At 54.1% G+C, this 17,001-nt stretch overlaps 1 protein-coding gene across 1 annotated transcript; it reads right to left on the reverse strand.

The window, feature by feature from the left end:
- Positions 1 to 699: 699 nt before the first annotated feature.
- LOC144717815 (lipoxygenase homology domain-containing protein 1-like) lies at positions 700 to 16,901 on the reverse strand. Its single transcript, XM_078593490.1, has 15 exons — positions 16,767 to 16,901; positions 15,857 to 16,002; positions 14,602 to 14,680; positions 12,861 to 12,998; positions 12,469 to 12,665; positions 11,739 to 11,825; positions 10,768 to 10,900; positions 10,222 to 10,373; positions 9,153 to 9,432; positions 8,167 to 8,414; positions 7,404 to 7,578; positions 5,449 to 5,600; positions 5,106 to 5,310; positions 4,042 to 4,104; positions 700 to 1,351 (listed from the first exon to the last, which is right to left on the reverse strand). The coding sequence occupies exons 4-15, from the start codon at positions 12,949 to 12,951 to the stop codon at positions 1,044 to 1,046; spliced, it is 2,091 nt and encodes a 696-aa protein (XP_078449616.1). The 5' UTR covers positions 12,952 to 12,998; positions 14,602 to 14,680; positions 15,857 to 16,002; positions 16,767 to 16,901; the 3' UTR covers positions 700 to 1,043.
- Between the last annotated feature and the right edge of the window lie 100 nt (positions 16,902 to 17,001).

The following is a 17,001-nucleotide window of genomic DNA, read 5'->3' on the forward strand; positions in this document are numbered from 1 at the left end:
GGACATGATCCGAGACATGTCGCTTAGTTTCCCCAATGTAACTGCTGCCGCAGATACAGCTTAGTTTGTAGACGCCGGGATATTGCATGTCAGGAATCTGGTCCTTCACAGATGGGATCAGATCACGAATCTTATGTACTGTGTTAAATCGGACCTGGATCTTGTGTTTGTTCATGAATTTGGAAATCTTTTTGGTTACCCCTGCTATGTATGGCAGGGTGATGGTTTTTATTGGATCCTCAGATGGCTCCTTCCTCACGGTTGGGGCGATGGCTTTTATGGATTGTGTTTTCAGAAAATCCATTCGCCTTGAGAGCTTAGTGTACGTGTTTGAGTTCACTGGTTAGGTGTTCATGGTCATTGAGCTCTATGGTGTAGAGTTTTGATGAGGGAATTCTTCTGGGATGGATGGTGGTGGGAATCAGGTTTTAGGTAGGCATCAGTATGGGTGGGTTTTCTGTAGACAGAATGGCTCATTGAGCCATCTGGTCTTTTTTTGATTAGGACATCCAAGAAAGGTAGCATGCCATCCTTTTCTACCTCCATGGTGAATTTGATGGCTGGGTGTATGGAATTGATGTGGTTGAGGAATTGGTTCAGAGCCGGTCGGCCATGTGGCCAGATGACAAACGTGCCACGCCCATTTTTGAAACCTTTATAAACGGTTGCCTTCGGTGACCTTCCCCCTCTTTCCTCCTGAAGATGATCGCATGTGTTGTGATCGAAACGTCGTGGGTTTTTTTTTTCTATCTGCGTGACTTTACCGAAAGAACCAAAGAATATGAATTCCTGCAGTCACGAAAGTTTTAGGTCAAAATGTAATGATTGAGTGAGTGAATTTTAAGCCAACAAACTTTAGAGTTGATGATAACGTGATCATGATGGTGATATGTACAGCACTCATAATAATGACAGGACTGATTATGATAATTATGATGATTCGGATAATGATGTTTATGATGATAGTGGCAATACTGATGACAATGGTAATCCAGCTTGACTGATGAGCCTGCTTATAATAATGTTGATGATAACAATGGCAATCATTCCGATGATGGTGACGATGGTGACGACGGTGACGGTGACAATGATGATGTTGACGACGGCCGACTTGCCTCGAACGCGATGGTGCTGCTGGCGCCGCCATCGCCCGTGCCGTGCCGGGGGCCCACGAGGGGCAAGGGGCTCGTCTTGCCCTCGGAGCCGTACACCACGAGGCACAGACCCGGGGGCAGCAGCAGCGTCTGCTGCTGCTGCTGCCGCCGCCCCGGGCTGCCCCGCGCCGACCCGCCACCATCGCCGTCATCGTCATCTTCGTTACCCAGCGTCAGCTCCACTCGCCAGCGTCCATCTGGTGGGGAGGGCACGGAGAGGACGGAGAGTGGCTTAGAGAGCGAATATGAGGGTGGTGATATGATGAGGGTGGTGATAAGATGAGGGTGGTGATATGATGAGGGTGGTAATAAGATGAGGGTGGTGATGTGATGAGGGTGGTGATGTGATGAGGGTGGTGATGTGATGAGGGTGGTGATGTGATGAGGGTGGTGATGTGATGAGGGTGGTGATGTGATGAGGGTGGTGATGTGATGAGGGTGGTGATGTGATGAGGGTGGTGATGTGATGAGGGTGGTGATGTGATGAGGGTGGTGATGTGATGAGGGTGGTGATGTGATGAGGGTGGTGATGTGATGAGGGTGGTGATGTGATGAGGGTGGTGATGTGATGAGGGTGGTGATGTGATGAGGGTGGTGATGTGATGAGGGTGGTGATGTGATGAGGGTGGTGATGTGATGAGGATGGTGATGTGATGAGGGTGGTGATGTGATGAGGGTGGTGATGTGATGAGGGTGGTGATAAGATGAGGGTGGTGATATGATGAGGGTGGTGATATGATGAGGGTGGTGATAATGAGGGTGGTGATATCATGAGGGTGGTGATATGATGAGGGTGGTGATAATGAGGGTGGTGATATGATGAGGGTGGTGATAATGAGGGTGATGATATGAGGGTGGTCATATGATGAGGGTGGTGATATGATGAGGGTGGTGATATCATGAGGGTGGTGATATCATGAGGGTGGTGATAAGATGAGGGTAGTGATATGATGAGGGTGGTGATATGATGAGGGTGGTGATATCATGAGGGTGGTGATATGATGAGGGTGGTGATGTGATGAGGGTGGTGATGTGATGAGGGTGGTGATGTGATGAGGGTGGTGATGTGATGAGGGTGGTGATGTGATGAGGGTGGTGATGTGATGAGGGTGGTGATGTGATGAGGGTGGTGATGTGATGAGGGTGGTGATGTGATGAGGGTGGTGATGTGATGAGGGTGGTGATGTGATGAGGATGGTGATGTGATGAGGGTGGTGATGTGATGAGGGTGGTGATGTGATGAGGGTGGTGATAAGATGAGGGTGGTGATATGATGAGGGTGGTGATAATGAGGGTGGTGATATCATGAGGGTGGTGATATGATGAGGGTGGTGATAATGAGGGTGGTGATATGATGAGGGTGGTGATAATGAGGGTGATGATATGAGGGTGGTCATATGATGAGGGTGGTGATATGATGAGGGTGGTGATATCATGAGGGTGGTGATAAGATGAGGGTAGTGATATGATGAGGGTGGTGATATGATGAGGGTGGTGATATGATGAGGGTGGTGATATCATGAGGGTGGTGATATGATGAGGGTGGTGATATGATGAGGGTGGTGATATGATGAGGGTGGTGATAAGATGAGGGTGGTGATATGATGAGGGTGGTGATATGATGAGGGTGGTGATATGATGAGGGTGGTGATAATGAGGGTGGTGATATGATGAGGGTGGTGATAATGAGGGTGGTGATATGATGAGGGTGGTGATAATGAGGGTGATGATATGATGAGGGTGGTGATATGATGAGCGTGGTGATAAGATGAGGGTGGTGATATGATGAGGGTGGTGATGAGAAAGAAAGTAATAATTGGAAGAGAGAATTGATACGAATATGGTGGATATCGGCATAGGGTGATGATAGGAATAGTAATTATGATAATCGGGATGTAATCAGAGGGTAAGCATATCAGAGATGTAATGATTCAGAAATGTAAAACCACAAATGATGCTCATGATACATGTATTAAAATCATGTGTGCAGGTACTGATTATTTCTGATTCAGAAATATGTATGCCACTATAAATGTACACCACCGTAGATGAATACACCACCATGTATCCTAACCCTTCACTTTGGCAATCGAACTGTGGATGGCTCGACTCATCACGTTCATCATGAATACAGTAACGAGCAAGGTTAGGAACGACCGCACGACGGGAGGGATCGATCGCACTGCCAGAGATTGTGGACAGGTCACGGTGGGGGTCTGCGCGTTGCCGTGCACGCGAACCACATGTGTCGCACGCGGCACTCACGGATACGAACACACCCCGCCCGGCGCGTCACCCATGCGCACAATACAGTACGGTCCCCACTTTTACGGGGACACCATGCGTTCGTAAATGGGATCATCATAAATCGGACCACTATTTTCCCACGGAGAGTAAAAACATGGGACGCGTCACTAGCCGTCTTATTTTTCCTTTTATCGGCCGCATTTAACAGGATTCAACAGGTAAAAATCCTCAGACGCATTCAGAGTCTTGTCAGTAGATTGCGTCGCAAACCGAGTTTCTCAGTCGTAAACTGATCCGTGGCGGCGTGATACGAACAACATGAATGCGCATCGTCGTAAATCGGATTCGCCGTCGTAAAACCAAAGCCCGCGTCTACAAACTAAGCTGTGTCTGCGGCAGTAGTTACATTGGGGAAACTAAGTGACATTTCTCGGACTGTGCTCGTGAGCATAAGGCAGATTTGAAACACGGTAGGACCAATACTTCTGCCGTACAGCCGTTGGTGGCATCACAGCGGCATGGCTCGGCTGCGTTACGCACCGGGGACACCAAAGGTGAAGCCGCCCACCGATACCGCACGCGCGCATCAGGACAATGAACGCTAGAATATCATCCGCCCCGAGGCGAGCGAAGCACTCACCGGACTTGGGTGCTGGAGCGTCGCTGGGCAGGGGGGCCATGGTCACAGCACTCGGCCGAACCTCTGTGGAGGTCACGAGGGGCAAGAGGGTACGGCGGAGACGGCCGGTTGGGGGGGGGGGGGGACGCACACACGCTGTTGTGCGGAGACGTACACAGAACGAACACGCATAATCCCATCACCAACATCGTCGTCATCACCAGCAACCATAGTTGTTGGATGAAGGATAATTGGGATTCCTCGTGATCGTGCAATGCTGCAATCCATCTCACTCCTGCACGTGCCCTCCAGGATGGTAGTTGTCTCCAGTTCGTTTGCCACCTACGACTGCCGGTCTGTCGCCAGACCTGTCCGTTGATCGTCGTCGCTTCTAGCCACGTTGTGTCTGACCCTTAACCACTTTTATAAGCAATATGTGTCTGGGTTGTGTTGCTCCTGGAAGCAAGTGTTCTATTTATGTCTCTCAGTGCAATTCACTTTAATTGTTTCCGTCCTCTCCGCTCTGTAGAGTCGCCATTGCCAAAATGTTAGCCGACTTTATATTTTACAGCTGTGAGGCAGTGTTAAGACACAGCCCAAAGACACTTTCAACTCACATTCAGGCTCTCTGTCAAAACAGTCGAACGATGGGACTGCATTCAAGTTGTATTAAAATAAACAAAAAAGCAATTGGCTCTGTCACGAGCAGGCCTGGGGTCAATTATCACTACAATTACAGCGGCATTGCTCGCTAAACTTACAATCATATTACAATTGGAATGAGACACCATAACTGCAGCTATCACCCCGGACAACGGGACGTGCTTCGCTGCGTCCGTCGGGTTGCGACCTCCCGCGCCGACAGGGGTCGGGGCAACCACCAAAACAACAACAGGAGTAATTTTTTTTCGAATTCGGTGAATACGAGACGGTGGTCCTTTGTAAATAACCGTCATGAAACGGTCCTGAATGAGCCGCATGCGGCTCTGGAGCCGCAGGTTGCTGAGCCCATGCGCAAAGAGGAAGGCAGCGACGACCTTAGCCTTGCGCTTCACGTTTGGAGCGTCGCCGCTCGCTTCACCCACCGGTGAGCGGGACGCGCACGGACGCGGTGGGGCCCGCCGCGCCGTCGCGCAGCCAGCGATGAGCCTGGAAGACAGCCTCGAACGGCGCGAAGGGGCCCTCGCGGATGCTCACCGCCTCCACGTGCCAGTCGCTGCCAGGCCCCTTCTCCACCAGCACCTCCCTCAGGGGCCCCAGCTCCACCGCCTCCAACGACCAGGAGGTCACCTGCGGGGAGGACGCAGCTCCGAGCCCGTTCGTAGTGGCGGTGCGCTACCGGCTACGCCACCGCTCCCCACGCGTACATGCAGAGATGCACGGGTGTACACGCACGCGCGCACACTGCACGCGCTCGTGGTGACGTACGCGCCCCTTGGCGAAGCTCCTCTCTCCGCGGCGCCGAGCGAGCGCGCGTCTCCCGGTGTCGCCGCGTTCGCCGGTGACGGTGAGCCAGACGCGCGCCGTCGTCGCAGAGCTCTCCGAGGAGCCCGTGCGCACGCTCACCACGTACTCCAGCACTGCGGGGACACGGGGCGGTGGGGGCGGGGGTCAGGGGTAGTGGGCTAGGAGTAGTGACTGACGTACGTTCTAATGATGTCAGAGTCGATGTCATCACGCCGGGTGGATTATTACGTCGTAGGATCACGAGAGGTCGTGGCGGCTTGGGGAGGAATGACCCTGACCGATGATGATCTTGTTGATATTATAGATTCTAGGAGGACTATGAATCAGAAATGTGTCTCTGTTATTAATTTAATTCATCCAAAAACCTAACATTTTATTTTCAAGCGAAGCCAGCGGATAAACTATTTTTATTTTTACCAGGTAAGGCCCACCGAGCTATATGGCTCTTTCTCAGAGGCGACCTGGCTATCACAAATGATAACTCAATAAAAGTGGCTTATGACATGGAAATTTATAGCAGCCAAATACTCTCTAAGCATCATGTCAATTCTAAATGTAGTGGGGAAAACCGGAGGACCCGGAGAAAAATCCACGCGACCACGGGGCGAGAGGCACACGAACTCCAAAATACAGGCGTCAGGGTGGTGATCGAACCTACGACTTCCTTCCAGCATACCAGGCGAGGTAAATAACATGAACACTTTTTTTAGGATTCTCGTGGCGAGGGTACCAACGTTAGGGTTATGGAGGTTATGAAGTTAGGGTCCAGGCAGGGGGGTGGGTAACCTTTTCTACCATGCTCGACTTGGTGAGTTTTATCCGGTTTTTGGAAATTATTTAACGTTCCCCCGAATACAAAGCTGTAGACCCCCAAATCGATATCCAAATTTGTATTGTGCTTGGTTCGCAGTGCAAGCCAGGCACGCGGTACATTGCCTGCACTTCGCTGCAAAGTGAATTTAAACAACGTCACTCACCCGCTCGCTTGCTCGCTCGCCCACTCGCCCCCCGTTTGCCCGCCTGCCCGCTCGCCCACTCACCCACTCGCCCCCCGCTCGCCCACTCACTCGCCCGCTCACCTGCTCGTCCGCTCACCCGCTCGCTCGCCCACTCACTCACCTGCTCGCTCTGACAGACTAACTGCTCACCGCTCTCTCAACGACTTGCTGTGGATGTTGAGTCGGGACAAGGTAAGGAATGGCACAAACACGAGCTGCCATGGCGATGATGATGATGATGAATTGGCAGGTGGCGGTGGTGGTGCACGTCTGTAATCCAGCACTGTTGAGGTGAGGGTTGGTGGCTCACACAAAAGTTGTGAAACTCCCTTCCCATGGGATTCGAGGAGGAGCCATACCCTGGCTCTGCCAGGAGAAGGCAGTACAGCAACATTGTGGACCTCACCTGTTCCATCTGTTTGGGATAGAGTGTTGCCCCCTCACATTGATTGGTCAACAACTCCTTAATATATAGAGGACCACAAAGCAGTCTGTAGATTGTTGGTGCCGGCTGACCGCGTGGCTCCCTTCCCTTCTCGTCCGCCTGTGGTTACTCCTCGCACCCCTCTGAGTCGTTCTCTCTCTGCGTGAGCGAGCGAATGTTGTCCGCGTTACAAGCCAATAGTATTGTGTTTATTATAATAATTATTATGATTGTTGTGTAGTGAAGACGACAGTGATGACTGTGCCAATGGGGCTGAGTCAGCTCTGGTCACAAATTAAACTTTTGACACCACAACTGACAGCCGTACTGCTGCTGCTGCTGAACCAGCGGAGCTACGTGCCAGCATTTAACATTCTGATGACAACAACGATGATGATGATGATGACGATGGTGACGATGGGGATGATGTTGTAGGTAACAGCAGAGTTCTCCATCGGGGCCGTGGCTGGCGAAGGGGGTCGGAGGAGACTCACCCACAGGGATCGGCGATTCTGGCGATCCTGACGAGAGCAGGGGCAGCTCGGACACCTGTCCGCCATTCTCCGGGGAGAACCAGCGCACAAACGGGAACTTGAGAATCTCTTTGCCGTCCCCTTCTCCTGAGCCTCCTCTTCCATCTCTCTCCTGCCGCTGCCGCCGCAGCGTCACCTGCGCGGGGAGAAAAAAGTCGTCGGGTACAGCACAAAAGGCAGAAACTACTCCAACCGAGCCAGGTTTCACTCACTGATGAATGCCGCTCAAGTTGTCGAACGACAGGCGTTCGCGGCGAGACATTGTTATTACGGGTGGCGAGCAGCGTCAGAGAAACGGGCGAATGTCAACTTTAGCCGAGGTATCAGCGAGCCATGGCCAGCAGCTGACTGCCAAGGAAAGCCCGGTACTAAGTAGGAGTCATTAACACGTAAGGTTTCATCAGTGAGCTCGATCCACAAATATGAAGGACACATCACAGCGATACACTCCGCTGCTCCTGAAGCGGTTGTCTGGCTTGGACCACCCGAATGTGAAAATGTAGCTGTTGCTCTGCATCTACATCAGCCCCCGTACGAAAGAGGAGTGAGCCCTGCACCATCCACAGACTGCAACAAACTCGATGCGGAGGGCGCTAATGTACGGAGGGAGATAACGGGGGACGTACTGTCGAACTGAGCTGTACAGCGTTCAACACAAGGCCGGCCAATCAGCCGGCCGCTGCCGCCGCCATCTACTACAGCTGCCATCGCACCCTTCACGCACCTTGCGGCAGTACCAGCTGTCTCTGGCCTCGCCCTCCTCCATCTCGACACGGACTTTGACGACGGGGCCCAGCTCCTCGGGCAGCACCAGCGAGGCCTCGTAGTGGCGGCCCCTGGCCCGCAGGGCACCCCGTGGCACGCCGATGGGCAGCGCCGCGCCGGCCCGGCAGCACACCGTCACCGAGACTCCCAGCTCCGTGCCGGCGTCCGGGAAGTCACCGGTGTGAAGGCGAAGGGTCCACGAGCCCCCTGCAGCGACAGAACAGGGGCAGGGAGAGACAGATGTGTGGCGCGAGATAGGGAGAGGCAGGAAAGGAGAATAAAAGAGAGGCAAAGAGTTAGAGGGAGGGAGAGGGAAAAGGATAAAGAGCCACTTGCAAGGATTACAACAAATTTCCACTTCATTTCACTCCCTGCACCCCAAGCGCATTTGCTTTGATAACCGATTGCATACGCACCGATCGGTGCAGATTGGTGACGGCAACAATGGAATTCCCTGCATGGCCCTCTGCTAGCAATGAAGCCCCGCAGCACCCTAGAGCACCTGTTGTGTGGATTTTAATTATATTTTTTACATCATACTCACATTTCACCTGGATAATCGCTTGAGATAGATCATCTCATTTTCAACAATACGCAAGCTGGTCAACGAACAGCTCACCCTGTGCACAGCTCACCCTCCACACAGCTCACCCTCCACACAGCTCACCCTACTCACAGCTCACTCTCCACTTAGCTCACCTAACAGGAAGCAGCTCTGCCTAGGGTAGGGGGTATGCTACCAAACTAACAAGAATAGCCATTTTTTTTCCAATTCCGTGAAACGAAAACCTCGATATTTCAAGAGCAGAAAATGCACGCGAATACAAGACGTTGGGTCCTTGATAAAAAAAACGTCACGAAGCGGCCCTCAAAGAGCCGCACGCGGCCTAGGGGGGAACCTCACAGCGGACAGAGCTCCCCCCGCAGGGCCCCAGCTCCTCTCACCGTGCGACGCCAGCGTCTCCCCGAGCCCGTCCCGCGTCTCCCCGAGCAGCCGCAGCGTCCGCTCGGTGCTGCGGTCGCCGACTCCGTCGTCGAGCCACTGGCGGCACGGGAAGAGGAGCTCTGCGTGGCCGGCTGCCCCTCGCGACCCCGGCGACCCCGGGGAGCACCGCACCGCCACGGTGTCGAGGAACCAGCCCGAGCCGAGCCCGGAGGCGCGCACGCCGACCAGCACAGACGTCAGCGGCCCCAGATCCACGGCGCGTACCGTGAACATCGACGTCTGCAGCGCACGCGCGGTGCCGACGCGGCGTTTCAGACGTGGGGTCGGTGGATGGATGCAGAGGTCGTGCGTGCGTGAGCGTCTGTGAGCGCGCGCGTGTGTAGGGAGCGGTGGTGCGCTACGATCCCGGTGATGTTACATTATTACGTGATGTATGTTATCAGAAATGTGGACACTGACGAGGAATAAAATATGTAAGGCATACGTATATATATGTATGTTCAACTTCTTTCGCACCGTATGTAGCCAACCGTTGTGGGGAGCGGTGGTGTAGTGGTTAGCGCTCTGCCCTCCAAACCCTGTGAACCGAGTTCGATTACCGTTCACGGCCAACACCGGTGACGATGATCTGAACCGGTCCTGGGCCCCCCCTAGGTCGACTCAGCCTGAAATGAGGAACTTGTGGAGGAGGAAGCTCGTGATTGATGGTACTGGGCAGTTGGAGGCAATCGCTCACAACAATGAGCAGAGCTCCGGGCGGCTAAAACGCAGCAAGTTGGCACAGCAGGCGGCCCAGCTGGCGCATCTGGCAGCAGTCATCTCGAGTCACTCAACCCACGGCACCTGCTGAGTCTGTCCCGTGACCTCCTGTCAGCGAGCCTTCCGACACTTCACGTGGCCTCAAGGTGCACCTAGCCTGGCACAAGTGCTGCGGCGACGTCACCGTAGTTGCCGTCGGGCTTGTGAGTGGGGACGTGCGTGCGGTTAACGAGCGGCGCCGGCATGTCAGGGTTGCTGCGCAGGGTTGGCGGCGCACGATGGGATGGGGGGGGGGGGCGAGACCCGGACCTGGCCGCGGAGGAAGGCGTCGCGGTGATCGCCGCGACGCAGCGGCCGGGGGCCCGTGTCACCGAACTCCCCGACGAGCGTGAGGTGGACGGGCGCGTGGGTGCCCGCGGCCGGCACGTCCCCGGTGCGCACGCGGACCTCGTACTCCACGTCTGCGCGCGTGCCGAGCGGCACACGTGGGGGGGGAGGGGGGGGGGGAGAGGAGGAGGGCGTGCGGTGTGGGGCACATCGGTTATTTGTTATCGTGGTTGCTGGGCACAGGCCCAGAGGTGTGAACATCGTGGTAGTGACAATGATGATGATGATGACGGTGGTTTCAAGTGAATTAAGTTGACCATAACATTTTACAAGAATGATGGTGGTGATGTGGATGACTGATGATAATGATGACCGGTGATGAAGGCGATTTCAAGTTCAAGGTGACTATGCTGATGACGATGATGATTTCATATAATGATGACGATCACAAAGTTTCTAATTCAATAACGGTGACGACGACGACGATGACGAACGGATCGTCACACGGGGAGGGAGACCGCGCCTCACCACGGAGGGGCTGGCAGTCCGGCCGGATCACCGCCAGCTCTGTCACGGGCTCCGTGCCGTCTTTGCCAAACAGCCACACGTTGGCAGCCTCGAAGCCGAGCTCCTCGCGCGTGTCACGGTCCTTCAGGCGCACCTGGAAACACGGGCAGATGGCGCCTGGTGATCAAAGGGGTTCGGTGGTAATTCTCAAGGTCAACAACTGCCAACAAAGCGGAAAAAATGTCAGGGACCCTAGAGGAATGCTGCTGATAGTGGGGCAGTGACGTGGCCTATCGGTGGCGCATTCACCGCATGTTGCAGAGGTTTCGCAGTTCGAAAGACGCAGGCCGCCATGGTTAATACTGCGGATGCATGTTGAACTTCTTTCGCACTGTACGTAGCCAACCGTGTTAATCGGAGGTGCGATCATCATAAAAACGCCACGCGCCGTTACCTTCACAGCACACGTTAAAGACCTCCTGTAGTCATCACAAAATCACCCACTATGTGCCGGCGTCGCGGTGCTAATTTTGCCAAATAAAAAAATTACCGCATATTATTTATTTGGCATTACACGTGATAATCATCGCCCTCTACCGGTAGACTCATGCCCACTTGCAGGCCAGGTGCTGGGTCACCTTGTGCCACACAGAGACAGCTGCCACTGGGGGTGCCTTTCGAATGTGTCGAGGTGAGATGTGGCGTAAGTTCCTTATCGCGCGTTGAGTGCTCTGAGATGCCCTGGCGTGAAACGCAGCGGCTCTATCAATGACAAATCATTCTCACGATTATGACTGATAATGACGAAGCTGTTGATCATTGGTTGAGTCGACCCCTTGACTGGGCTTTGGACCTGTGACCTTACGATTGGTGACCTTACACATAGCCAACTAATTATCCCGATTCCCACTGGCAGGCGAGGCTGTAAGTGTGCGGAACAAATTAATTCTGTGACCTGCGAGCACTTGAGGAAGGAGGTGGGGGGGGGGCACCTTGCTCAGGAGGATGCCCTTCCCATGCAGACCCTCTGTGCAGACGAAGGACAGCTTCCTGAGGTCCCCGACATCGCCGATGTGCAGCTGCCACCGAGACACGGGCGGCACGGGCGACAAAGTTCACGCGACATCGCGTCACGCTGCAAGGCCGTCGACGTCCGCCGGTATCTAATGCGCGGTCTTGTGAGGGGCCACGGTGGCCAGATGTTAACTCCCTCGCCTGGTACGCAGGAAGGAAGTCGTAGGCTCGATCTCGATCCTGACGCCTGCTGTCTATTTTGAATTTGCATGTTTTCCCCGTGGTCGTGTGGATTTTTCTCCAGGTGCTCCGGTTTTTCCCTCCACATTTAGTAAATGTGCATTCACAGTATTTGGCTGTGATAAATCTCCACATGATATCATTTGTGGCCAGGTCGCTACTGAAAAAGAGCAATACAGATCAGTGAGCCTTACTTGGTAAAACATTTTTTTTTATAGTTTAGTTTTAGCCTCCTGATCAAAAACCGCGTGAACGATTCACCACCGGAGGAGTCTCGCAAAGCCACCCATACGGCTCCCAGGTGCCTATGCTACTTCCAACACCGCCCAGTGCTCGGGTATAACCCACATTCTTTTGCCCATATCATAATTTGAGCGAGAAGCCGGAACACTTCAAAGTGGGACAAGATCATCATTTTCACGAACCCTTCGGTCGCTCTCCTCTCGGAGCTCGTCGTGGCCGTCTCACCAGGAAGGGCCGGTCGTTCACGTTGCCGACGGGCAGCGGCGGCGACTTCCCCAGCGTTCCGTACGCCACGGCGTGCACCGCCGGCGGCCAGATGCCCGGGCCCTCCGCCTCGGCCGACATCACCCACGCGTCCCACAATCCCCTGCTCGGTGCAGCCGCCCCCCTCGCCGGGTCGGGAGGCAGCACCTTTAGTTTTTCTGCGGGGCATGGGAAGCGGTGGGAGAGTAATGGCGGGGGGCGGGGCGACATGGACGCAGCAATGAGATCGCAGAACACGGGGACGCATCGGGCGAGGCAGTCGGGAGCTTCAATTCCGCGTCGCTTGTTGATGCGTAAGGTCACAAGGTCGTGAGGTTGCCGGGTCATGAGGTCGCAAGGTCGGGAGGTCGCACCCATAAGCGAGAGTGACATCTCCACGGGCCCGTGACCCCCGCCCGGCGCCGCCATGATCCAGCCGCCGTGGGAGAAGACGCAGCGATGCATGGCGGCCTCCCCCTCGGTCACCACCACGCGCTCCAGCAGCCAGCCCCCTGCAGAGCAACCGCAGCACACACATCATGCGCAGCACATGCAGCATGCGCAGCATACGCATTGGCATCGTGTACATAACAGCACGCGTAACAGCACACAGGTCAGCATGCGCACACACTGTGTGCACACAACTGCATGCACGCGCAAAAGCGGACGCACACACAGTGACCCACAAATACAACAGCGAGAATTACGTTACCACCACGAGAGTCACAGACATGGGTGGTAATTCCACATTGATGTAAACTAAACTATTTTTATTTTACCAGGTACGGCTCACTGAGCTATATATCTCTTTTTAAGAAGCGACCTGGCCACAAATGATAGCTCAACGAAGTGGCTTATCACGTGGACATTTGTATCAGCCAAACACTCTAAACGCATGTTTCTAAATGTGGAGGGAAAAACCGGAGGGCCCGGATAAAAATCCACGCGACCATGGGAGAGAACATGCAAACTCCAAATATCAGGGTTGCGATCGAACCAACGACCTCCTGTATATCAGGCGAGGTAGTTAACATCTCACCACTATGGCGATATGATGGGGGACAACCCCACTAACGTGGTAAAACCGCACACGTCGACGGCGGTTTAATATTTACACCATGCATGGCTGTACCTAGGCCTCGGCCAGGTAAGGTAATTTACCCTTTTTACCGGGTAAAAGGGTAAAGGTAAAGAGTAAAGGTGTCGACATGCCAAGGGGTAAGGTAAAGGGTAGGGTAAAGTTAGCTCGGAAGAATTACCCGGTAGGGTAAAGGTAGCGCAAAGTATTACCCGGTAAATACGGTACCTTGTTTACCGCTAAAAGCTCCGTGGCCCAGTCCGTGGCCTCCATTTAACAAGTAATATTTTAAAAAACTTTATTTTTTAAACACGCTTTTATTAAATGTACTCGTCATGGCAGAACTCCACGACTCCAGGAAGTGGCCCGAAGCTTGCCATAGCGTAAGGGGCCGTGGCCAATTACAGCCAACGTCAGTTGAGCGTGGACAATTAGACCCAAGCCGAAACAGAACATATACAAAAGTAATGTTTAAAAATATATATTTTTTATGATAGAACATATTGTCATCAGTATGACATAAATATATCAAGTGTGCAGTCGATACCACATTAGGAAGTGGGTTAAAATTGAGTTACAAGATTTGTGGATACGACAACAACAACGACAACAATGACAACAACGACAACAACAACGACAACAAGCGTGTAAAATTGGAATCATCGAGAGTATTCTATATGAATAAAGCGCTCTACCTATAGAATGTACCATTATAAACCTTTTTCATGTGTAGTTCCCTAGTAATTACCTTGTAATCGGGTCATTTGTATGGGGTAAGGGTAAAAGGTAGGGTAAAGGTAGGCTCGTTGCTTTTTACCTTTTACCTTACCTGCTAAAGGGTAAAAGGTAGGGTAGAGTGATTGTATTGTGGTAAGGTAAAAGGTAGGGTAAAGGTAAGCTCTTTGTTTTTACCTTTTACTCTACCTTGCCGAGGCCAAGCTGTACCACAGCAAAATTGCGACGTAAAGATAGCACGCAGGGAAGGACGGCTTATAAACATTCTCTCCCACCCCCAGGCCGAGCCATCGCCACCGCACCTTCCCTGTGGCCACTGTAGCCCACGGTGACCGACCGCAGCTCTCCCAGGTGCACGGCCTCCACCTTGAACACGTCCACCTGCACACGGGGGGGGGGGGGGGGTATGGGCGGACACGGAAGGGCACGGTGGGGGGGGGGCATGGGGGGACGATACAGTGGGAAGTGTCAGTGGTGGTTTTTCCACTGTCTGGTTACATGTTGGGGCGCCGCGGTGGCAAAATGTTACCTCTCTCTCTTGGATATTTGGAGTTTGCATGTTGAGATGTTAGCTGCCTCGCCTGGTATACAGGAGGTCGTGGGTTCGATCCCAACCAGTCTGCATGTCTCTCTCCCCGTGGTCGCGTGGATTTTTCTCCGGGTCCCGCAGTTTTTCCCATTCACATTTAGCTGCTATAATAGTCCAGATGATAAGCCGTGTTCGCGAACACAAGGCAGATTTGAAACACGGCAGAACCAACACCTCTGCCGTGGCTGATCACTGTGTTAACGCGGTGGGCTCACATGATATTGTTTGTTCCGAGACCAAGGTACTCTGCAAACCTTTGGGCTACCATCAAAGATTTGTCCATGAAGCCATCGAGATATATAAACACAGACACAATTTCAACTGAGAGGATGGGTACAAACTGAGCAATCATTGGAAGGACGTTATTAACCAGTTTAGGCCATAACTGGCTGTGATGTCCCCTTCCTGCCCGCCTCTGTTAGCAGCTTCTCTCGGCTTTCTGAGTCACATTCACTAACACAGCTTTTTTCTCCTCCTGCCCCCGATCCCTCTGTAAATTGCATCCCCACCCACTCACTCGTTAAGGCAACCCCCCTCCCATCCCTCCCCCCCTCGGATTAGCTGTTTGCCTTACATTTACTTATATAACCCCTTGCTTGTAGCAGCTTTCTCACCATTTTTCGCCTGATGACGGACGCTTGTGTTGCGTCCGAAACGTCGTGATCTATTATTTTTCTACCTATGTGACTTTACCGAAAAACCCAAAAAGTTTAATTTCAATTTCCAGTAAAGGTGAAGAGGTCACCACCTGGCAATCTCTTAGACTAGGGCAGGGGTCAGCAACCTGCGGCTTCGTAGCCGCATGCGGCTCTTTATGGACTGGTTCCTGACGCTATTTATAAAGAACCACCGACTCGTATTCACATGCAATGCCGAATTCGGCCACTTACCCTCTTCTTATGGGGCGGGCCCCCATACCCGACGGCACTAGCGAAGAGCCAGGTGCCGCCCCACCCCCTTACACTCACCTGTCCCCTGCGGAATGCGCGGGGGCGGCCATCGAGCCAGCGGCGGCCCGAGTCGCCGCGCTCCCCGTGCAGGTGGACGCACACGCGGCCGTCCGCCCCGCCGCCGCGTGCCTCCCCGGTGTGCACCTCCACCACGTACAGCAGCGCTGGCGCGGTGACAGCGGCAAGCAGGGGGGTCACGCGCGGCGACAGTGGCAGGCAGGGGGGGGGGGTCACGCGCAGCGACAGTGGCGCGGACGCAGAGAGACAAACGACGTCGCGCGCACGTAAATCCACGCGGATCGCCGTTAGCGACTAACGCAGCGCTCGAGGGGCGATGTGGCTGCCTTTGCCCGCCGCACCGTGTGCTCATTGAGGACTGAGCCGAACGAGGGTTCAGATATTCGGCACTGATGTTGACCGTGAGCGGGAATCCAACTCGCGTCGCCCGGTTCGCGAGGTTCACAAGCTTCCTAGTGCAGTGCGCTAACCACTACAATACTGCAACAATATACATGCGTGCACACAAATGAACGGACAGAAAGAGCCACAATTCGCCACAAAGTACCGGTGACGTCACCAGAGTGCTTGCGCTCGGCGAGGTGCACTTTAATTGCACGTGAAGTATCGAAGGCTCGTCGCTGACAGGAGCTCACGGGACAGACCCAGGTGCCATTGGTCGACTGACTGAGATGACTGACAGATGCACCGCCTATGCTCCCTACTGCGCCAACTCGCTGCGTTTTAGCCGCCTGACGCTTTGCTCGTCGTTGCGAGCGTCGCCCTCCGTTGCTGCTGGAGGCCGACTGCCACCGAATGTCCAGTAGAGTCCTTGACGAAGCTCCTCCATTGGCGCATGCGCACGTGCACACAAGCACACACGGACACACGCACACACACGCACACACACGCAACGCACACAAGTACTCACCGGGGAGCGGGTCGACCCCTGGCCGCAGCGCCGGTACCTCGGCGTCGTAGCGCCCGCCGGGGCCCCCGCCCAGCCACGCCTCGACGAGGAAACTCGTCTCGGGGGGCCCCCCAGCGGGGGGCGTGAGACGCACGCTCCGCAGGAGCCACGCCGGCAGGGGAGCCCCCCAGCCCCCACCACTCCCCCCGCCGGCCCCGCCGCCGCCACCCCCCTCCTGCGGCACGGAGGTCACGTC

This window comes from Lampetra planeri, chromosome 4, assembly GCF_965212315.1.
Source record: "Lampetra planeri chromosome 4, kcLamPlan1.2.h2, whole genome shotgun sequence".
NCBI lineage: Eukaryota > Metazoa > Chordata > Hyperoartia > Petromyzontiformes > Petromyzontidae > Lampetra > Lampetra planeri.